General features: G+C 37.6%; 1 protein-coding gene across 2 annotated transcripts in view; it reads left to right on the forward strand.

The window, feature by feature from the left end:
- Positions 1 to 24,330, forward strand: part of UNC13C (unc-13 homolog C) — a 155,064-nt gene that overhangs the window by 49,744 nt on the left and 80,990 nt on the right. For both annotated transcript variants that reach the window (XM_032194741.1, XM_032194742.1), the window contains exons 7-9: positions 3,988 to 4,207; positions 10,056 to 10,283; positions 15,860 to 16,001. In XM_032194741.1, the coding sequence (XP_032050632.1) occupies positions 3,988 to 4,207; positions 10,056 to 10,283; positions 15,860 to 16,001 (590 nt within the window). The remainder of the gene's footprint in view (positions 1 to 3,987; positions 4,208 to 10,055; positions 10,284 to 15,859; positions 16,002 to 24,330) is intronic.

Below are 24,330 nucleotides of genomic sequence, written 5' to 3' on the forward strand. Positions count from 1 at the left end.
AATAATTTATGGAGTTGGTACTAATTGCTAGAAAATGCAGGATAAGAAAGAATAATATGGACTGCACCACTGAGTTAAGAAGTACTATTCAGGAAAAGAGGAAGAAATATCAGTGGGACACTTGATGTAAACATTTATCCGCTGATTGTTTTTGATGAAAAGCTAATGAACTATGATCCAGGAGAAACTAAAAGGTAAAAATGTGCCAAAATTATTTTTATGCCATTGTACTCTAATCTCAATTTAATCCAGACCACATGAAGAACTGAGTACTAGAAATAGATTATTCTTAGAAATCTTTAAACAAAAGTATTCAGTGGAAAGTCAGACAACAAAAATAATTTAGAAATATAAAAGTTAGTTTGATGAGGAAAATATAATTTTTACTTCAAAGAACAGATGAATAAGAGAAACCTGTCTTATGCCAGCCCTTGTTAAATGTACTAAAGTAAAAAAAAAAAAGCAAGTGAGTGCTCTTTCTAGGATAGATACAACGACAACAGTACAGGTGGTAAAACTGACTTGCAACATTTAAAACAATGAAAAGCAATACTTTTCTACTTAGTCAGCAAGTGGCCAGTAGAACTTAATACCCTGAGGCATCACCAAAAGAAAAAGTAGGGCAAGATATGAAAACAAAAAGAAGAGATACTTTCAGGGATAAAACAACTCTTCAGATACCAGATCTGATACCAGATACCAGATATCAGATACCAGAACTCTTCACAAAACCAGATGAAATAATAGTCACTGATGAAAGTTAAGGAAGAGTAACTTTGAGCAAGTTATTCCTCTAATTAAGAGTTTTCTGCTTCTTGCTTTTTACTTTTTACTTTCCCTCAACTTTTTCTGGAGTGAATATTAGTGAATCTGGTAGTAGCAGGTTATTTGACTGGTTAAATTAGTTATAGAAACTAGTATGCCTTCAGTATGGAAAATACTTGAACTAATGCTTTTTGTTAAAAATTTCAATGGCACTTACTCAAAAAAATAAATTATGAGGTTAAAATACTGTGAGCTTTGCCACTCGACACTACTGTCCTTCTGGCATATCATGTTCATGGCCACGTTTTTCTGTACATGTATGTTCTCTACTCTGATCCAAGGATGTTTTAAGCACTGTCAAAGTATTAACTTCAGTGAAGCTTAAGCATATGCTTTCTCCTCAGCATCCATTTAATTTCTTTGCTGAGCAAAGATGTAGAGCTGCAACTTTGTGAAAATAATATATAGCTGACATTGAAAAAGTATCTGAAGTAATATATGAGAGATATAAGCTTCATTTGGAAGGATAGGCAGATAAATAAATAACCCTCCTATGTGTTAACAATATTAAATATTGCCATGCATATAATAGATACTTTTAAGTGAAGCAGAGTACTAGCAAAGAAAGCTTATTAACAATTAAATACAATTCTCCTTTAAAAATGTGTTTTGTTTTATTAACAAGACAGCAGCCTAGAAAGGGAAAGATCATATTCAGCAGCAAAACTGATATTTAGATTGTGTCTTTCTGAAAACTTCATTTATTCTAGGATGTATATTACAAGGCCTATTGAGCTGTGCCATTTCATTACTTACTGCTCTTTCAGAAGCAGATAAAAGTTACTGGCAGAATACCCAAATGATTTATAGCTTATGAAAAATCTGTGAGGCTGAATTAGGGTGAAAAGGTGAGATTTATACTGATGCTACCAGAGTTCAGGAGTGTAAGAGTCATTTGCAAAGAAATATTCAAAGACCTGGTGGTTTCTGCTTTCTAAGAAACACAGTTCCTCAACAAGCAGCATAAATTCACTTTCAGTTATTTTGGAAGTTTTCTTTTTGATCTCCATAGCTAGTAAGCTGTAATATGAGGAGCAGGGGGCCAAAATATGTACAAAGACAAACTTTTCTGTGTTAGGTGGTTGTGACTAGCCCACTCCTTCTTAAACTTCCAAATTAAACCAAAATAGACCTCCCTTTCTTTAAGGAGAGTTACTAGGTAGCTGAGTTTTTAGAAAAGACCAAGAAAATACCACTTGAGAGCAACACATATTTTTTAGTCATTCCTGCTGTAGTAGTTTCTTTTCCTATCTTTACAGTGTACACAGAGGTGCTAGGATCAAATGTCCATGAAATGTCTGATTTCACAGAGAAGCTGTTATTAGAATGTAACTAGCAACCTTAAATCACAGCTATTAAAGCCTAAGCTACTTAGCACCATTTGTTTTCCTTACTTCTAGTGCTTGAAACTACGAACCAGTTGATTTGTAACTACAATGTAATGGTTTTTATGCGGTTGCAAATGTTAATTATTTGATGGTTCTGAGTATGCCATGTTATGCAAATATGTACAAAATAAATCTTTTATTTTTATTAGACAAATTATTAGTAGAGTATCCCATATATTTGAGGGGAGATGCAGGCACATAAACACAAGAACATGTCAACATACTATTAGAGAGGATAATATCTCATATTTGACATGTGCTTACCACAGGTGAAGAAATATTAAAATTATTAAGTCCTAATAATTAGTCCTATTAGTTAAGTCTTAACAAGCACTATAAATGAGTATAATCAGTTGAAAACTGCAGCTACATCCCTTGTGGAAGAAACACATAGATCAAACAATAATGGTTTTATTTTCTTAGTTCCAGTTTAAATTCCTTTTCTGTTTCTCTGACTCCACTCTTAAGCTATTTCTTGTTGTTTAAGGAAGATTAATCCTTTGAGTATATTCATACTCTTAACTGGTATTCTAACCCAGCCATGGTTGGTTTTTTTATATGTAATCAGAACTGTAGCAGTAAATATAAAGTTCATATGAACAAACCACACAAATTCCAAAATGTTTTTCCCCAGTTTGCTACAGCTACACAACCAACATTACTTTGTGTTATATCCACACAAGATCAAGTGATGGCAGAACAGATTTTCAGAAATATCCTACTTCTGACAGTGTTACCTTTTTTCATGTGATTTCTTCCTATCAGAAGCAATCTATCGATTTACAAGGGAACAGGTCTAGAACTTCTAATACATTCATGGCAGCTACCTGTGCATTTAATGAAAAAATGAAGCAAGGTCATAGTTTGGCATACAGTCCAATTGCTGCTTACAGACTGCAGAGTGTTTCTTATTTTCAGTAAATCAACTGGACTTGAAGGACTTGAGAGATCTGGGTGCCTAAAAACAAAGTTTGAGTAAACAAAACAGATCAGTGAGGCTATATAACCCTATGTTTTATATAACACTCCAGTGACTGCTTTGTCAGTTTTCAGCTCATTAAGCATTAAGAAGCTGAGATTCAGGTTGTTTGTAATACTAATCAGTGAACAGCTGGTAATTGCGCTCTTTCTAGAACTGGTCATGGCTGCTATAAGTCAAAAAAATTCAAAGAAATTGGTGGCTGTTTCTAAGAGAATGGATCATTCTTGCTTATTAGGTAAAAATCATCTTGGTTCCTAAAAAGGAAACCAAGAACATGCTACAATGGGAATACAGAACTATAAAATTTAACCTGGTTTAATTCAATGACGAGATTATTCAGACATTAGTATTAAGGAATAGCAGTGTATATAATCAAGGTATATTCTGTGCAGTGTGCCTAAGTCCCCACAGGAGGTGTTTAAATATTGAGAAATAATGTTAGATAACTAAAAAGCATCAGGGAATGCAATGCTAATAATTTTTTTAATTTCTGCCTCAAGACATAAAATAACATATGTAGGGCTCTGTTAATAAAATAATTGACTGAACTGTTTCCAACTTAATTCTCCCATTTCTGTAATCAGTCATAAAGGTCATTCAGACTTCCTTTGTTTTCAAAGGGCAAGAAGAAATGAGTAAATCAGTATTTCACAGATGAACTAATACTTCTATGCATATTCTGATATTACTATTATTAATATTGGAAGTGTAATTACATTCTTTAATTCCAAGTTCACTTGTATGAAGCAGTACTTCAAGTGAAGTCCTGATATGTTTTTTCTCACTCAACAGAAAATACATGTTTTCAAGAAGACATTGCAGGCTTTGATCTATCCAATATCATCAACGACACCTCACAACTTTGAAGTTTGGACAGCTACAACCCCTACATACTGTTATGAATGTGAAGGTCTACTTTGGGGCATAGCAAGGCAAGGCATGAGATGTACTGAATGTGGTGTTAAATGTCATGAGAAGTGCCAAGACCTTCTAAATGCTGACTGTTTGCAGAGTGAGTATTTTCTGTAAATCTAACACTTTGCAGTACATAACACCTTTTGATTTTGTCTGTATGCTCACACATTTTCTGAAATGAAGGGCCAAATTATCAGAAATTAGTGAAGGCATGATGATTTTCTTTGGTTCAGGATCTAGCCAGAAACTAGAAAGTTAATTTTGTTCTTGGAACATGGTGAATGATGCCAGTCAGTTGCAAAATAATGTTTTGTAGCGTCAGTATATTATTTACTTTCCATTGCATATGGCAGCATCTAGAGCAATATCTTTCATGAAGTTAACATTCTTTGTTTTAACTCAGAATAACAGAAATCTCAAAGCAAAGATAAAGAAAATACTAAGGATACTCTTTGTAGTCATAGTAATATTCTTTCAACAATCAAAATACCTTCTTAAAATTACCTCTGTAAACCCATACGGTTCATATGTTAGTGGCATAAGAAACAGTGTGACCAGCAGGGCTAGGGAGGTGATTGTCCCCCTGTACTCGGCTCTGGTGAGGCCGCACCTTGAGTACTGTGTTCAGTTTTGGGCCCCTCACTACAAGAAGGACATCGAGGTGCTTGAGCGGGTGCAGAGAAGGGCAACGAAGCTGGTGAGGGGCCTGGAGAACAAGTCCTACGAGGAGCAGCTGAGGGAGCTGGGCTTGTTCAGCCTGGAGAAGAGGAGGCTCAGGGGCAACCTTATCGCTCTCTACAGATACCTTAAAGGAGGCTGTAGCGAGGTGGGGGTTGATCTGTTCTCCCACGTGCCTGGTGACAAGACGAGGGGGAATGGGCTTAAGTTGTGCAAGGGGAGTTTTAGGTTGGATGTTAGGAAGAAGTTCTTTACCGAAAGGGTTGTTAGACATTGGAACAGGCTGCCCAGGGAAGTGGTGGAGTCACCATCCCTGGAAGTCTTCAAAAGACGTTTAGATGTAGAGCTTAGGGATATGGTTTAGTGGGGACTGTTAGCGTTAGGTCAGAGGTTGGACTCGATGATCGTGAGGTCTCTTCCAACCTAGAAATTCTGTGATTCTGTGGTTGTAAATACATTTGAGTACACCAGCAATAAGGATTATGCTGAGAGAATATCTGCTATTTCAAGTCATTGTAACAAAGGAATCTTAAAGAATATAGATGGCAAGGTAAAATAAATATTACATACTTGTTAGATGGTCTTTCAGATTTACCTTATGATTACCTTATGAATATTATAGTGCAATTAAAAATGTAATCCTCTTTTCAGAATTGGTTAAATCACTATAGTGGTATCCACAGGGCAGAGGGAAGAACACAAAAATAAGAGGAGTAAATCAGATCTTTTGTAAATACCAAATCATCTATATATACTGGGAAAAAATATCAAGCAGGAAATACTTTGGGACTAGAATTAGGATGAAACAACCTCTTTATCTTTTTCTTTGGACTGGAAAACTAGTTAAAACTCAGCTAGTTCTGAGTATAATAATTTTGTTTCTCTGTGTTTGCATTACCTCTAATTTGGTTGCAGTTTACTTCCTCCTAAGCAAGGGTACAGGAACTGTTTTTAAATGTTCATATTGCCACACTTCCAAAGAGGGGCTGAGCTGTTATTACCACTCAAAACTAGCAAGCCTTTCCTTGGACGTAGTACAACACCTTCAAATGATAATTACAAGTCAATCCCACTTCTTCCACTTCCAAAGAAAGAAACTGCAGCCAAATTGGTAAGAGATGAGCTGTTTTTGTAGGTCACTTAAACACGTACAAGATGCATCTTTCCCTATAACAGCTGAAGTTTGGCTAAAGCTGAAATACACAGAGTAAAATTTTCATCTTTTCCTCAGTTTCACTTATCTGAAACAAATCTCACTCCAGAGTTTCCCTGGCTCATGAATTATTGCCAGCTCCAAAATACATAAAATTACTTCAGAGAGCTGTATTGCCTTCATAGAATTTTTACAAATATATAAATGATTAGGTTGAGAGAGAGCTGGCAAAAATAAATAGGATTGCAAGTCATTTGTTCTATAATCATGTTGGAAACATTAAACAGCTTAATTTTGAAAGAGTAAACCTCTAGAAGATAAACTATGGAAAAAAAGTATTTGACAGATCCAAAGGCTCCTGATATTCACATTTGTGCACAAAAGTTTTTGAGCATCCTGACATGTTTTTTCATCAGATTTATTATGCAATGAGTTTGAGTATTATGCTACTTTAAACATTTTAAACATAAATGAAACAAGGTATGTGGACTTCAGCGTTCAAGCAAGAAAAAAAAAAAAAAAAGAAAAAAAAAGAATTGTCCAGTGCAGTTCGATAAATGGCTATTTGTAAGACAGCTGATGTTAACACACCATAAAGTGAAAGGAATGCATTTCATTGTGGTTATTTTTAGCACAGTCATCATTTTGGCTGACTTATAATCACTAGGACATATTGGCCTCTCAGCTTCTGTAATTTTTTTATTCTTCTATATGTAATGACTACTAATGTAGATTGTAGAAACAAATTACCATCTAAAGCTATTTAGGGTCAATATCTAAGCTTGTTTTAAATTAGGTTTTTAAAAAAGAAATCAGTAGTATATTTGTTAGACTTCTCACCTTCAGCAAGATGCCTCCTTATAGTATTAGGTATAATATTAAATCAATTGATTCCAATCTTGCTAAGTTTGTATTAGTCCCTAGGGTAAAAGGAGCTTGTTAATTTATACCACAAGGTAAGTTACAATATTGTCTTAATTAGTCTGATCAATACTGCATGAAAAAAGCTGCTGATACTGTCAGCAGTAGAAGATGCAAAACCAGTTGTAATAAAAAAATAAATAAATAGTAGAAATAGAAGGCTATGCTGATTTTTCATACTGTCTCAAAAATCAGTAAGAATTTCTGCAGAAATCCACAATTTTCATTCAGAATGTGTCCATGGTTTGTTCCTAGGTTATGATATTATATCTTTAAAAGAAAATGGAAAACGTTGTTTTCATTCATCTTGCAGGAACCACCTGTCTCAATTTCCAGGCAGCTCAGTGATCATCAACTCATGAAATAAAATTACTGGAGAACTCTCCAGATGGTATTTGATTTCATGTTTACATTTAATTCTTTTTGTATTAATTCCTAATTTTAGAGTCCTTGATCTCCTCATGTCTTATGAGGAGAGGCTGAGAACACTTGGGTTGTCTAGTGTTGAGAAAAGGAGACTAAGAGGGTGACCTCATTGCTCCCTACAGCTTCCTGAGAAGGGAAGTGGAGACAGAGACGTCAGTCTCTTCTCCCTTGTAATCAATGACAGGACATGTGGGAATGGCACAAAGCTGCCGTCAAAAAATATGATGACATTTAATGGTATTGTAGAGAAGGAACTGAGTTTCCTCTACAGTGAGAACAGCACTAAAATATCTGAATTCTAATTGCAGAGCAAGTTGTTTAACATTTTTTTTTTTTTAACCATCCATTTAAAAGGAGGAATAATCCTGTGTACCTTTCATGAGCTGTGTTAAAAAGACTAACTAGATAATATTTTCCCAACCTTATGGAAAGGTAATATACTTATTGCTGCTAGTGATGATGACGAGTTTAGTCTCATCAAGAATTGGAATAGAGTGCTTAACACTGCAGGGATTTCAATTTATGCTTTCAATATCTGTAATACCATTCTGACAACAGAAGTCTGATATTTCTTTCCTCATACACACACAAGATAAAAAGTATGGTCATGTTTCTGTAAGTTATTCCAATGCAATGTGTATTGCAGAGACATTGATCAGAAACACTTTAACCTCACAGACAGAGGGCACTTTATAAAGAGAACTGTGAAGTGCCTCTGAGATTGGTTATGACTTTTGGAGACAGAAGACTCTCTACAGCTCTCCTGGGAAGAATTATGAATAAAACCTGTAGCAGCATTGTGTCCTTATACTTTTATTTATTTACAGTAAAAGCTGCAGTGGTTTTGAAGTCCCAGACAAATCAGCACCACTGCTTGAGTATTTTATTTGTTTTCCAGAATTATTTTATAGCATAGACCTGACATACCATCATAGGTTAATACAGTCTAGCAGTCATTATCACATAGATAATATACTTTAATCTCTTCTATCATCCTCATATACTTACTGAAATTACTAATAATGAAAATTTTACTGAAGAGTAGAACCTCTCTATTCCATACATATTATTCACCTGAGTGGTTACTCAAGAAGCATTTTACAAAAAGCCATGAAATTTAATAACACAAGCACAGGCATTGGGTTGATTGAGTTTTAATAACACAACTTAATTCCTACTGTTCAGCTTTCTTCTTATGTTTTTTTGACATTTGGTAGTACTGTGAGAACAAAGTGTACTGTCAGGTTGCACTTCAGGTGATATATGGATGATTACCGGCATATCAGCAAAAACAAATGTTGCTCTGTCTCAAAACTGATCCTGAAATACCTGTGTTCCATCATTCAGTTTCTATTGAGACTGGCCTTTTCAGCAAAGAAATGCATTTCTTTGTTGTAAATATATTTATTTTATTTAGGAGGTTCTCTGCTTTCTTCTGCCCTGAAGTTTGCATCTACTAATAGGACTGTATCTTTCTACTTCATAATAGGAAGGAAGGAGACTACAGATCTCTCCCTCGAATCCTACCCCTGGCTTGCAGCTATTAAGGGTAATGCAGGGTAATGCAGATTCACATAATTCTTAGTATGCAAAACTAGATTTCATAAGATTCCCTAACCCCATCAATTTCTTTCCAGAAACACAATTGTTTATGAAACAGAGTATTCTTTCCCTGGCTGGTCCCAGTGCTAGTACTTCATTTTCTTTAATCTATTCAGTTGCAACCTGAATGTCATATCTACTCTATGAGAGACAGGGCACAGAACATCCCAGTGTTAGGACAGAGCTTTTGTGAACCACTTTTGCTCATTCGTTAGGTTTAAAGAATAAGCAACAAAGTGTGATAGACTCTGATCTGGAGTGAGAAAGTCAGGTCAGTGTTACAGAACTGTTTGGCAGTTAGGGTAGTCCCAAATTAATCATAATATTTAAATATATTTTGAATGCTTCCATTAAGTGAATTTATGTGATAATTGCAATTTATATATTTTTTATGAACACTGTTCAAGTAAGGAATGAAAAAACTTTCCTGGAGTGGGGGCAGAGTCAGTAAATACTGAGATGTATCTGGAAGTGGTCAAGAAACTATCTGAAGCTGCTATGCCTGCTATTGTTCATTAGATTTCCACTGTGGGAGAGCATAGCAGGAATCCAGGTTAATCTCTTTGCTGTCAAACTAAAAAGTCTCTGAAAAATGAGGTGGAAATATTAGCTGGTTTAAACATTGGTTTTGTTAATAATATATTTGTCCTAATGGAACAAGTATGTTTCCTGTATCATCCTACTGTAAAAGGAGAGAGAGAAAGAAATAAAGATATTGCACTGAATTAGAGAAAAAAGAATATGAAATTTGAAAATTATTAGTAAGTGCATTATTTAAATTTAACTAACTAGTAAGAGAGGCAAAGGTCAGAACAGAGTCAGATACTGAACACTTCTGTACACCTTTCTGAAAGAATCAGCATACCTAGCCGTATAAGAAAATTTAGATGTTCTGATGTTTTCACAGTACTGATCAGTACTGGATAGTACTGATTCAACAAATATTTCTGCATATAACATGTAACTGGTTGAAGTTGAATATTAACTTCTCATATCATATCTCAAAGAATAACTATAAGAGTCTTGGTATTATCCACATGAAACATACATCTGCTTTGAGTAGTGCAGTGTGAAAAATTGTCTGGAGAACTAATTGTCTGGAGAAAAAAAAATAACTAAGAAAGCAATATTTTAATAAATGTGTTGACCTTTTCTGTGATTTCAGGAGCTGCTGAAAAAAGTTCCAAACATGGTGCAGAAGATAAAACACAGAACATTATTAGTGCTATGAAGGAAAGAATGAAGATCAGAGAAAAAAATAGGCCAGAGGTGTTTGAAGTGATCCAGGAAATGTTTGATATTTCCAAAGAAGATTTTGTACAATATACAAAAGCAGCAAAACAAAGTGTTTTAGATGGGACATCCAAATGGTCAGCAAAAATCACCATTACAGGTAAATTTTCTTCTAATTTGTGTGATCTAAGAGTTCTTTCCTTCCTAGTCCCCTGGTTCAGGAGTAAGATTCATTGTACTTAGGGCTGGAACTGTATGTTAAACTGTGAATTGGGTGCATCTATAATTGGCTGAATTTGTAACCTCCTAACTGGAAGTGTTTTAAGCAAGAATTGTTGGCAAAAGTACTTTATGTTCCACTTCTCTAGGAAGGAAGATAAGTAAAAGCTCTTGTTCTGTTTCTTCTACCTTCTACTAGTATCTCCTGTGCTTGAGAATTTTTATTCTTTTTTTTTTTTTGCCCCTGATAACAACTTATAAGAGTTAAAGTTCATGACAATTGAAATACTATGAACACTACAGCTCAACAATTTCACTCCCCATTGTTTTGTGATTTATCCATTTTTATTGCCTGAATTAAGGTCAAGCAACTTCTCGCTACTTTATAGAAACTTTCCTAAAATATCTGTTTAAATCAGTTCTTGGTGCCTGATGTTTCACACCTGTAATGTAGGGTAACTTTCCCAATGGATTTTACAAAATATATTCCATATATGTTCTGTAAGACCAAACATATTCACATTGTTACAAAAAATACCTTTTCCAGTTTGTCAGTCCTGTTTACTGGAAAGCTTTAAAGTGCAGAAAGAGTATTTCATCTGGATATGACTTTACAGGTGTCAAATAAACAAAATGATAATAATCTGGAGAGGTAATAGTAGTAATCTTTCCCTGCTGGTGTTTCAGAGATGTATACTTCTAGGTAAATGTTTTGGGTTACAGAAGACTTCGCTAATTCTTTCCTTCACTGGCACAATGATGTATCCATCTTTTAAGGAGGGGGAAAAATAAAAAATAAATAAAAATGTTTTACCCTGTATTTATCCTTTACCCCAAACTTCTTAAGCCAGGCTGCAAGGCATTTGCTGCAGTCAAGTTTTATGGGTACTTTATAGGTGAAGTTTTTACTATGCTTCTCATCAGGAGCAGCAAGTAGGGTATAATTTCCCCTGTGTATTTTCTACTGTTAGGTCATCTTCTGCAGTGCAGCTATTGCAAGCAGCATTTGTGCCTGAATATTTGGTTCTGCTCTGAGAAAGCATCCCACAAGCATAGTTTTATACTTTCATAAAGCTCAGCTACTTTCATATCAGGCCTACCGAGTCAAAAGGGAAAATAAGAAAACATCTCTTTTCTTTCTCCTTTGCTGCCATACCTGAAAGAATAAAAAATTGATGGGGTCTTTGTGACTTGAAGCTTGACATCGGAAATAAGTGTTCCACAGGCCACACAAATATCTTCTGTTATTATAAAATGGATTTTGTGTCTTCAGTTTTGAACCTTGCTTTGTTCATATCACTTTCACACAGCTGGTACAGGAACAGAAGTGAGTTGGACAGGTGAAGCTGTGATCAAAATACAGTATTTTGGCTCAGAAAAAAAGCTAATGGCTTTGTCACAATTGCAAGTCCCAAAAATGTAGTTCATATTACATTTTAAGTGAACTTTTGTACATTTACTCTAAAATACCCCTTAATACTTTCCAACAGTTGTACTACAATATTCACCATATTCCTTGGTATACAGCACAAGTATTAATAAATAGGACCAGAAGTGCCAGTATGTGCTGCAAGAAAACCCCAAACATTATCAAGGGAAGTATGCTAATAACTGGAGAAACAGGTTAGACTTGGGGTCTCCAAAGTTGGGTTTGTGTGCATTGGGGTGCTTGAAGAAAATAGTAGAACTAGTATTTTTTTAATCTAAGAGATAAGAAAGAAATTTAATTTTACTAATATTTAATATACAGCTTGACACTGGCACTGGGCTGATTCAGTCCATGTGGGAGAGGCACCTGTGTAAGGCAGGGTACAAACACAAAGAGTCCTGGGCAAAGAGTGGGGATTCCACAGCACAGAGGGCTGCTCAGTGTCACCCTCACTCATTCATTCACTTTCATCATATTCTGACATAGTGTAGTTTATGTGTTCAGATAAACGGGTTTATGGGTTATATTATCTAGTTTTAACCAAACTAATCATCACAAAATGGAAAGTGGCTCAAAAAGTTTCCTGCAAAGAAACTGCATTTTGAAGGTAATGCTAATAATATGAGCACAAATAAACAAAACAAAATGCCTTCTTATCTAATGATCTAATCAGTTCTAATCAGCAGTGTCTACAGTCATGTGATACTGAATCCAGCACTCTAAAAATTTCATTAAACTTTATGATGAATTTTTAGAAGCCTCTTTGAAGGTTTCTAACTCAATTGCAAAAATAAAAAATCCACATACAGAAAAGCTTGTTCTTCCTGACACAGTAAAGATGGTTAAAATAACATATGGAAAAACATGGAGACAAACTAAAATGCATTCCTTTGTCAACAAATACAGTTGGAAGATGCACAGAAAACATTGCTGAAGGTTTGAAGAAACAAATAGAAAAAATTAAACAGTGTAAGCAGTTTGCTTTAGAGTTGGCTGAAAACAGATACTTCTAACATGTCTCAGTGTGTAACACTTGCTAGAATCCATTTCAATAATAAAATAATGAATTAATTTTTTTTTTTTTTTTTTTTTTTTTTTTCCTCTGTGAGACTCTAAAGGAAAGATGTACCGGAATGAGTATATTCTCAACAGTAAAAAACTTCCTTAATAAAAAGCAAAGTCTTGTGGAAAAATTGGCAAGTGTAACCAGTGGTGGAATGGTTATATTAACTAGATTTAAAAAAAAAAAATGGATTCTGAGGAAAGGTTACAGAAATAGCACAAACTATATATTGTTATTGCTCCTTCTTCTGTTATTGCAGCAAATATTATGGAGCCAGAAATGCACCAAGTGCTACAGGCTGTCATTGGTGTGGTTAATTTTATAAAAGCAAGACCTTTAAATAGACTCCTTATAATACTTATTAATGATATGGCAATGACCACAAAAATCCCAGTTATTTCGTGACAGAGCACATAAACAAGTTCTTAAACTTAAAGATGAGTAAGAAATTTTTCTCTTACAAAAAGACAAGTATTCCAAATTTGTTGACTTCTTCCATTATGAATTTTTTGTTTTTGTTTTTCTTCCCAAAAAATAAACACATTTAAACTATCTTCTCTGGACAAAGGTGACATTTTAATATTTCATTAGAATGGAAACATTTTTTGAAAGTGCTATTGAAAGAACATTTTGAAAACAGATATTTGAAAATGTTTCCATATAGACTTTGCTGCTAAAAGTGTCACCTACCAAAACTCTCATCTGTACTCTTAAAAAACATGGATGCAGAATTTTCTACTTTGTTAAAAAAATTTCCAAATGAGGGTTTACAATGTGCTTTGAACCTACTTGGTAAAAATACAAAAATGCAAAAATTTAGTTTAGTTAGTTTGCAAGAACTGATTGACATCTGAAAAAATGCATGGCTGAATTTCAACAAAACCCTTTGCATAACTGGTGGATAGGACAGAAAAAATATGTCATGGTTTAGTAAGTGTTGCACTTCTTCCATTTGGATTTATGTTTCTTCTTCATGAGATATGTTTTTCAGCTATGGCAGCCATTAAATCAAGTACCAAAATAAACTTGACTTAAAACCAGATCTTAAATCACTATATCACAAACTGTTAAATCAAGATTTTCTTTAATAATGAAACATATTCAATCACTTTATTCTCACTAAAAATATTAATGATAATTTCTGAGATAACAAAAGTATTTTGCACCATTAATAACAAAAACTATTTAGAACATTGTTTCATCTTTTTTTTTTTAATTTCTACTTCTGTGCATGTTTTTTAATGTAATTAAAATTATAATTAAAATAATATTATTTGTACAGTGCTACATGCCTATACTTTTTAAAAGTAAATCAACAAATATATAGATTGGGGTTGTGTGCTCAAAAAAATTATACAATAGTACTATTATATTTCATGGCAGTTTTTGGTATATGAGGAAGACTTGTTGGGAGATGGACTTCCCATTTCTATTGCTGAAATGGAGAACTGACATTCAGGAGGGGAAGGAGAAAAGCATTTGGCAAGCGGACTGTGAATGAAATATTCTGTGAGAGTTTTTGTGTGTTTTGTTAGCTATGCATGGCTCTGTTGTCCACACTAAAGTCCAATTGTCTTTGAGTCAGTACATAAACTGTCAATGGAGCTGAGGAATAACAGATATGTGCCAGGAGAAACCTTGGGAAAATATGAGATTGTTCATCAGATGGACTGTGAAAAATGGAGGCCACTCTGAAGGTGATGGGACCGTGCATGAAGCTCAAAAGCATAGTTGTTGAATTGTGTGACAGTCACCAAACTTTGAGGACATGGAGAGGTGTGTGAAGGAAAATATTTAAATCATATTCATGCTTTTAGTTCTACCTCTAGGATGCCTTGTGTTCAGGCCAGTATAATAGCTAGCAATTCTGTAAGAAATTTTCGAGGAAGAGTAGATTTGCAGTGAATGGGGAAGATGAGATGATCTAGTTTGTTCCTAAGAGTTAATCTGTTCAAGAATGAGGTGTGTAAAAAGTAACAAACTTCAGATTTTTTTTCACTGAAGTCAGCAGATGTGACTGGAACCACATGTGTAGCTGATACACTGAGTAAGAAGGTGCCATTTTTATGTATTCGTTTTTCAGAGCATGCTGAAGGAGCTTCATCATCCACAATGATTGACAACAGAGAATATTTATTAAATGCTACCACTGAGATGTATTAAATAATATGTGCAAAATAATAAAACCTAGCTATGCTGATTTTAGGGCCACAGCAAGTGTTTTAATGGCAGTTCTCTGGGTTTGGTAGGCTGCTATTTGTCAATTTTGCTTTTTCTTGAGATTTTTGTTTTTACTAATTATGATGAAAAATCAAATTAGGTGTATTTATGTTTGCTACAAATAGCCTATACACATTACCTATATACACACATGAACTGTCATTTATACTTAGTACTTAAACAGTTGATAACAACTGATCTGAACTGTCATCCTGTCTATGGTAGAATGGAAACTATTGTGAAAATGCTCATAGTTTCTCTTTCACATGAGAAAGAGAAATTACAGTCAGGACCATGTTTCTCATGACTAGTTTCATAACCCATTGTGCAGATTTTTGAAGGTCTGGGGATTTTCATTTTGAATTTCTTTTGATCTTTGTGATTTTTTTTATTTATTTATTTTGGGGAAGAAAAAATAAAAGAAAGAAAATTTTATTCAGGATATCATCTGGCTCAAGCCGAATTACACATCAGTATTATTTTGCTGTGATGATGAAATCAAAGTTCAAGAAGAGTATCTGTATTATACATGGCAAGAAAAATATTTGTTTTGTGCTTTGTCCTGAATCTAAAATTATTAGCCTATTAAACAATATTTATAGATTGTATTCAGTCCAGAACAGTAGTTAGAAAAACCTTATCTATCTCCGGAGCAACAGAAGCTGGGAAAATTGACCTAGAAAGCTTTGTTTCAGCAGCCCTCATTCTGAGGTCTTTGTTTCCTGTTGCTGCTGTCACCACCTCATTTATTTCTTGGCAATGAAGACTTATGAGGGCTAAAGCACATTTTCTCCTTTTGTTGCAGTGCTTTGTGCTCAAGGCTTACAAGCTAAGGACAAAACTGGCTCAAGTGACCCCTATGTTACCGTGCAAGTTGGCAAAAATAAGCGGAGAACAAAGACTATTTTTGGAAACTTGAATCCAGTATGGGATGAGAAGTTCTATTTGTGAGTATAGACGATGATATTGTTTCTTGCATTTTTAACTTATATTTTAGGTGATATAATGTTATCAAGTGAAAAACTTACCTAATTTGAAAGCATGTTTTCTATACTATGCACATATATAGCATTAATAAAACAGCTCTGACTGGGGAGAGCATACAATTTTGTTATAACTGTATCAATAGTATTCATAGATCTCATATTTGTTGAGGAATCTATTTTTGGTGTCTATTCTAATTTTGTAGGGAACTTCAGTAACAAATTGTTTGGACTTTAACCTTAGATGTTATAAATGCATTCCTGTGCCTCAGACACTGACCATGAAAGTTAAATAAATAAATAAATACAAATTATTCAACAGTATAATTAACATAGGTGAAAATGAGGCACTTCATAATATCTGGTACACTTTAGACTCTGGGCTGGGTTGTTTGTAATAGTTCCAAGACTGAGTGTTGTCAGATCTGAAGAGTCTTGTAGGATCCTTCTGTCTCATTTCCTTGGCTACAGCCCCAGAACTGAAAATGATATCATTTTTTGTCAGCACATTACAGAAGTTCATCCCTGACCACAGAGTAGATGTTTCAATCTGAAATATGTTTACTAAGGTTTGAATATGTTTTCATGCCAATTCTAACTCTGGCAATGCTCTCAGAACTTCTTTCAGAAAGAGATATTACAGTACAGGAAATTCCAGTTCACTTATACTATAATGTTCCTTTCCTTTAAATATTGCTTTAGGATACAACGCGTTCCTGACTGAGAATGGTACCAATCTGATAATAATGTCATTTTTTTTAATGTTATTCCCCTACATGTATCATAAGTATTTCAGCATGTATTCTTTTCTCAGCTTGATTACTATGTGTCACAGTATATGATGTGCATTTAACTGCTATTGTCAAAGTCAATTAAGGATTCTGAAAAGCTAATATAAGCCCTAGATTTTGTTTAGAAAATTTTGTGTGAAATTATTTTTTGTGTGCCTGTTTATTTTGGCAGATTTTTTATATTTTTCAGAAAAGCTCTAGTCTACCCTGAAAGTACCCTCAACAGTATTATCAGATAAAATCAATAGACATTATATGGAAGGTGTGTGAAAACAGTAGTATAGTAAATTGTGAAAAGCTATTATAATAATTTTAAAAGGATATACAATTCCAGGGTTCAATAGAACACAGCCTTATTTGAATTCTTACTGAGAATATATGCAAACTGGTAACACATTACAATAGTCTAACCTGTGGAACTTTGTTATGTATGTCTATTAATCTTATGCCTAACAGTGTTACTCAAAACTGAGTGTTAATTTGATACAACTTTATCTGATGAAACCTTGTATTGGTGATGATAAAAGGGATATATCATTTTTATTAGCATCCATGAATTTATGAAGCAGTAACAGAACAGTTTAGGATCCTGCAGACTGCCCAGGATTCAGGATCCAGGATTCAGGATCTATGGTTAGTCACCATGTGTAAAAGAACATTTGAAAAATAGCCAATCACCACAAAACAAAATAGTTGTCTTCGGGATATAACATTGATTCCTTTCCTTTTCCTTTTTCCTTTCACAAGGAAGACAGTATTTCTCATTATTCCTTAGGGTTCAGTCATTTGAAATTATCTTTGTCTTCTTCAAGAAGGTGGAATGTTGTACCATGAGAGATGATCTCCTTGTCATGTAGCACAATGGCGATTTTCACTTCTCTGTTCTTTGACTGAAATCTGCTGCCTTTTGATTGCAGTGGTTATCATTCCCGTTGTGAGTTTGAAAGAGGTATAACCCTAATTGCCTCTTCTATTTGTCTGAGAAATGGTACTAAGTAACCCAACTATACTAAACAATGTATGTCCATTCCTTACACAGATTCAAAGGCCAGTACTAGAAATGAAGTCAATTCAAAAAAAAAACCACTCATAAACTTCTTACAGGCTACCTGTATGTAGATCATGTTTTCTTTTTCGATTGTATTACTCCAGTAGATGTTGAAGTGTCATATCTTATTGAATGACTGTGAGTAAAAAAATGCAGAACTGCTTTCTTGAACTTAATTGTATGAGTTGCATAATATCAAGAGTTGGATGAGCAAGTCAGCAAACTTGGTATGAAGTTCTACATTTATTTCATAGAATCATAGAATATCCTGAGTTGGAAGGGACCCTTAAGGATCATCAAGTCCAACTCTTGACACCGCACAGGCCTACCCAAAAGTTCAGACCATGTGACTAAGTGCACAGTCCAATCTCTTCTTAAATTCAGACAGGCTCGGTGCAGTGACCACTTCCCTGGGGAGCCTGTTCCAGTGTGCAAACACCCTCTCTGTGAAGAACCCCCTCCTGATGTCAAGCCTAAATTTCCCCTGCCTCAGCTTAACCCCATTCCCGCGGGTCCTGTCACTGGTGTTAATGGAGAAAAGGTCTCCTGCCTCTCGACAACCCCTTACGAGGAAGTTGTAGACTGTGATGAGGTCTCCCCTCAGCCTCCTCTTCTCCAGGCTGAACAGGCCTAGTGACCTCAGCCGTTCTTCGTCCGTCTTCCCCTCCAGGCCTTTCACCATCTTCGTAGCCCTCCTCTGGACACTCTCCAACAGTTTCATGTCCTTTTTATACTGTGGTGCCCAGAACTGCACACAGTACTCGAGGTGAGGCCGCACCAGCGCAGAGTAGAGCGGGACAATCACCTCCCTTGACCTACTAGCGATGCCGTGCTTGATGCACCCCAGGACACGGTTGGCCCTCCTGGCTGCCAGGGCACACTGCTGGCTCATATTCAACTTGCTGTCTACCACGACCCCCAGATCCCTCTCTACTAGGCTGCTCTCCAGCATCTCATCGCCCAGCCTGTACTTGCAGCCAGGGTTTCCCCGTCCCAGGTGCAGGACCCGGCACTTGCTCTTATTGAACTTCATGCGGTTGGTGATCGCCCAGCTCTCCAACCTATCCAGATCCCTCTGCAAGGCTTTTCCACCCTCATTCGAGTCCACAACTCCTCCAAGTTTGGTGTCATCAGCAAACTTGCTCAAAATACCTTCTATTCCTACATCCAGATCGTTTATAAAAATATTGAAAAGTACCGGCCCTAAAATGGAGCCTTGAGGGACCCCACTGGTGACCGCCCGCCAGCCTGACGCAGCCCCATTTACCATAACCCTTTGGGCCCTGCCCGTTAGCCAATTGCTCACCCATCGTATGATGTTTTTATTTAGATGTATGGTGGACATTTTGTCCAGTAGGATCCTATGGGAAACCGTGTCAAAAGCCTTGCTGAAGTCCAAAAAAATCACATCAGCTGGTTTCCCTTGGTCCACCATATGGGTGATCTCATCATAAAAGGAAATCAGGTTACTTAGGCAGGACCTACCCTTCACAAACCCATGCTGGCTGGGACCAATGACTGCTTTGTCCCCCAGGTGCGCCTCAATAAGTTCGAGAACCATCTTCTCCATCATTTTACCAGGCACTGACGTGAGACTGACAGGCCTGTAATTGCTAGGGTCTTCTTTCTGACCCTTCTTGAAAATCGGCACAACATTTGCCAGCTTCCAGTCTACCGGGACCTCTCCAAATTCCCAGGATCATTGAAAAATAATTGAGAGAGGTTCCGCGATGACGTCCGCCAGCTCTTTCAGCACCCAGGGATGAATCCCATCCGGACCCATGGACTTGAAGGGATCCAGGTGGAGTAGCAAATCCCGCACACGTTCAGGGTCGGTTGGGAGTTTGTCATCCCCACCGTGCCGGTCCTCCAGCTCAGGGCACTCTGGGTCCCAAAGCCCATCATTGGCATTGAAGACAGAGGCAAAGAAGGCATTAAGCGTCTCTGCTTTGCCTATGTCATCGTCTGTGAGGAGACCTTCCCTATCAAGGAGCGGCCCTATGTATTCTTTAGTTCTCCTTTTTCCATTCACATATCTAAAAAAACCCTTTTTATTTTCTCTCACAGACACAGCCAGCTTCAACTCTAGGTGTGCTTTGGCCACACGAACTTTCTCCCTACAAACACGAGCAGCATCCCTGTATTCTTTCCATGACACCTGGCCCTCCTTCCAGTAGTGAAACACTCTGTTTCCGCCTAATCTCCATTAGAATGTTCCTGGTCAGCCACGCCGGCCTCCTGCCCTGCCTGCCTGACTTGTGATATTTAGGAATTGCCTGATCTTGTGCTTCTAGGAGGCATCGCTTAAAGAATGACCAGCACTGGTGGACATCGAGGCCTTCAAGAGCAGTTTCCCAGGGGACCTTGCTGACTAGTTCCCTGAGCAGCCTGAAGTCCGCTTTCCCCATATCTAGGGATGAGGTTTTGGTGGCACTTTTCTTTCTGTCACCATAAATTTTGAACTCAACCACTTCATGGTCGCTATGACCGAGGCAGCCACCAATCACCACATCTCCCACCAGACCCTCTCTGTTTTCTAGCAACAGGTCTAGGAGGGCACCTTTCCTAGTTGGCTCCGTTAGCACCTGCACCAAGAAGTTATCATCTAGCTGCTTCATGAACCTCCTGGACTTGCTCGTGTCAGCCGTGTGGCACTCCCAGTTAACGTCTGGCAAGTTGAAGTCCCCCATAAGGACAAGGGGAGTTAATCTCGAGGCCTCTCTTAGTTCTGTAAAGAATAATTTATCGGCGCTATCATCCTGGCCAGGCAGTCTGTAAGAGACTCCCACAACAACATCCCCTTTATTCGTTCGTCCCTTGATCCTTACCCAGAGGCTCTCAACTTTGCCATTGCCGACCTGAAGTTCCACACAGTCCAGCCACTGCTTCACTTACATCACCACCCCACCACCTTGCCTACCCTGCCTGTCCCTCCTGAAGAGCCTGTAACCATCTATCACAACACCCCAGTCACAGGACTCACCCCACCAGGTTTCACTTATGCCGATGATGTCGTAGTTGCGGGACTGGGCCAGGACTTCTAGCTCATCCATTTTATTCCTCATACTGCATGCATTCGTGTAGGAGCACTTCAGGTGCGCCTCCTTACACTCAGCACCTTGTGGATCTGACCGAAGGACCTCACTGGCACACAGCCCCTCTGATTCTAGCGTACCATCCCTTAGGTCTTCACCGGCGTGCCTGGTTTTAGCCCCTTCCCCCTTCGACTCTAGTTTAAAGCCCTATCTATCAGCCCTGCCAACTCCTGACCAAAGATCCTTACCCCTCTCCGAGAGAGGCGCATCCCATCCGGTGCCATCAGGCCCGGTGTAGCATAGACCTTCCCGTGATCAAAGAACCCAAAATTCTGTCGGTCACACCAGTCTCGAAGCCACGAGTTTATGTGAACAGCACACCTTTCAGCTTCGATCCCCCCTATCGGAAGGACAGAGGCAAACACAACCTGCACCCCTGATCCTCTAAGTAGTCGCCCCAAATCCCTAAAGTCTCTTTTGATCGCCTTCGGACTTCTCGTTGCTACTTCATCGCTACCAGCCTGAAAGACCAGTAGCAGGTAGTAGTCAGTGGGCCGTACCAGGCGCTTGACTTTCTTGGCAAAGTCTCTCACCCGAGCCCCAGGGAGGCAACAGACTTCTCTGCGGGTTGGGTCCGGTCAGCATATCGGTCCCTCTGTCCCTTTCAGAAGTGAGCCCCCCATAACAATAGCCCTTCTTTCTTTTCTGAAGGATGATGTGGCAATGCGATGTGTAGGTCACCTTGTCTTAGGCGCCCCCTCCAACTGGGACGGGTTTTTATCTACTTTGTCATTCAGATTGTCTTGTTCTAGTCCTTCATATCAATTATTTAAGGGTAGATGAGAAGGTGAGGTGGGCAGAGGGCTCGCCTACCACCCCAAATAGGCACCTGCCTCCATTCCCCCCCTTGATCTAGGTCTCCTCCCGCTGCCTGGCAGGAGGAGGGAACCTCCGTCTTCTGCATAACAGGAGACGCCTGTGCTGTGGCAGGCTCGTGAGCCTGCCTCAGAGAGGGTAGAGTGCACCTCCACCAGTCAATTTCCATCTCTGATTCCCTGATGCTCCTGAGCCTGTTCACCTCCTCCCGGAGCTCCGCTACCTGGCTGAGCAGTTCTTCAACCTGGGCACACCTCCCACAGGTATACCCACCACTGCTGTCAGAGACCGACAGAAGGCTGGGGCACACTCTGCAGCCCAGGACCTGGACAGCTGCATGTTTCCCCGAGCCCTCCGTCTGAGTAGCCACACTGGTGACCATGGCTGGAGATGCCACACGAGATGCGGAGGCCACGGTTTTCTGCCTGGTTGATACCATGGTCAGGTTCTATGCAAGCAGGTTACAAGCACCGAAGGGAGAGGCAGCTGCAACAGAGCGACGATGGGCCCCCCGCTCGCCCTGCCCGCGCAAATTGCCGCGATGTGAGCATGGCTACCATAAAATCACTGGAAACACTGGAAACAAAAAATCTTAAATCTTGTATTTAATCATATTACCAAGACATTCATTTAAATTTCCCAATCTGTTCTCAAACAAGGACTTGGAAAAAAATGGCTCACCAGTGTGCATTTTTTCTGTCACAGCAGATAGAGTGAGGGCAGTATTCAGGTTGCAGAATCATATATAATCCTAATATGACTGTGTGGCTAGCAGAATGTTTATACTAACACATCCTGCAATGCTCTGTTAAATGTCCATGCCACAGAAACCTGGGATACTGGCATAGATTTCAATGTGAGAACTCATAAGCTACAGGAGAGCTTCTGTACACCCGTATGCACCTCAGTAAAATATCAACTAAAGAATACCACAGGAAGAATACACCTTTCCTTGAAATGTATATTTTTTGTACAAAAGCTAGAGAAGTAAATAGGCCAGCAGATGTTCCCTTAACTAATATATTATAGGTAGCAAGGGCTTTCTTTTTTTTTTTTTTAATTCATGTTATCAGAAAGGAGATATCAGAATAGTTTTTAATTGTTTTATTGAGTAACAAGGCATCAGTGTTGGGTGATTTTTTTTTTCAACCCCATAACAAAGGGGCAGGTTTTTACTGCCATCTGTCTGCTTGCATCTTTAGTTGAACTTGTCTGATATGGGAAGAGACAACTCAGTTACAGGGGAGAAAAATATGTTGGCTGTATGGTTTTCAGTTTTGTACAAACTTCTAAATATATTGGTACTTCAGGAGCATCCAACACAATGATAGAAGTCTTCTCTCATGATTTTCTTGACTGTTTTCAGCAGTTGACTCAAATTGCTGAAATATGGAAATCTGTCTGTTTATTTGTGTCAGTGTTGTTTAGCAAGCATACCTCTCCAAATTGCCTTGCAGACTGAAGGGATCATGTTTCCTCCAACCACTCATTATGTTAACACCTCAGCTGCAATTGTCTAATCCGGAAGTCTTTCATATAACTGGATGATTATTTTATATTACTCCTTCTATTTTGGCTGTTATGAGGACATCATGTGGTTCTGACAAATAGCTTCAATGGATATCTTTTACTCCATTCAGTGAATGAAAACAGACACTGTGTGACTTAAATTAGATCAATGAAGAGTTTTTTTCTGAAGACAATGATTGCCACTTGGCCAATATAAGGGTCATCATTAAATTGTTAGAATTTGTCTGAAGATTTGTTGAAGATTTCCTGGTGGTATACTGAAAATATCATTAAAGATAAAGATATAAAATCCAATTGAGCGTGCCTGGGAAGATTTCCAGTCACTCTCAGGAAAGAAAAAATGTGTTTGTACAAACTAGACTGTCTCTGATCATTCTTGCTGCTGTATATTTTAGCGGATAATGATGAGAAAAGGTATCTTCTAGCACCAAACAGCATTGATGTAATTTAGACACTATGATAGTTGAAATCTCCATGTTGAAGCTGACCATTGCTTCATATTTCAGATATTTCAGTCCAGAGTTTCTGATGGAGACTTTCTGGCATCTACTGCAGGTATCCAGCTGGATGTTTTTTTTTCCTTAGAATTTCCTTAAAGAGCACCACCTGTACAGTGTAACAGAAATAACCAAAATTTCTTCTGTTATAGCAACACCAGATTGTGGATAAATTATTAAAACTATCTCTACTATCTATCTTATCTGAATATAGAGGAAATTTTTCAGCTTTCAAAAGTATCAGTACCTTCAGTCTCTGTGCTAAAGAACAATTCATTTTTCACATTTCCTGTGTCTCACCTTCGTGCACACTTTTACTAAGCATGTAATAGGGAGTGGCTAGAAGATGGAATGTTTTGAAAGTGACATACATTGCATTTTCTTGAATTCTTTGGGCTGGTTTTCCTGGACAGATTAAGCAGAGGTAGGAATCCCACATTTTTGTAAAGCCACACAGTTCTGCAAAGATGTTATCAGATAGACTAAAGCAGGATGTGTATCTCTTTACATAGTGCT

The sequence above is a fragment of the Aythya fuligula genome, chromosome 11 (genome assembly GCF_009819795.1).
Source record: "Aythya fuligula isolate bAytFul2 chromosome 11, bAytFul2.pri, whole genome shotgun sequence".
In the NCBI taxonomy this organism is placed as follows: Eukaryota; Metazoa; Chordata; class Aves; order Anseriformes; family Anatidae; genus Aythya; species Aythya fuligula.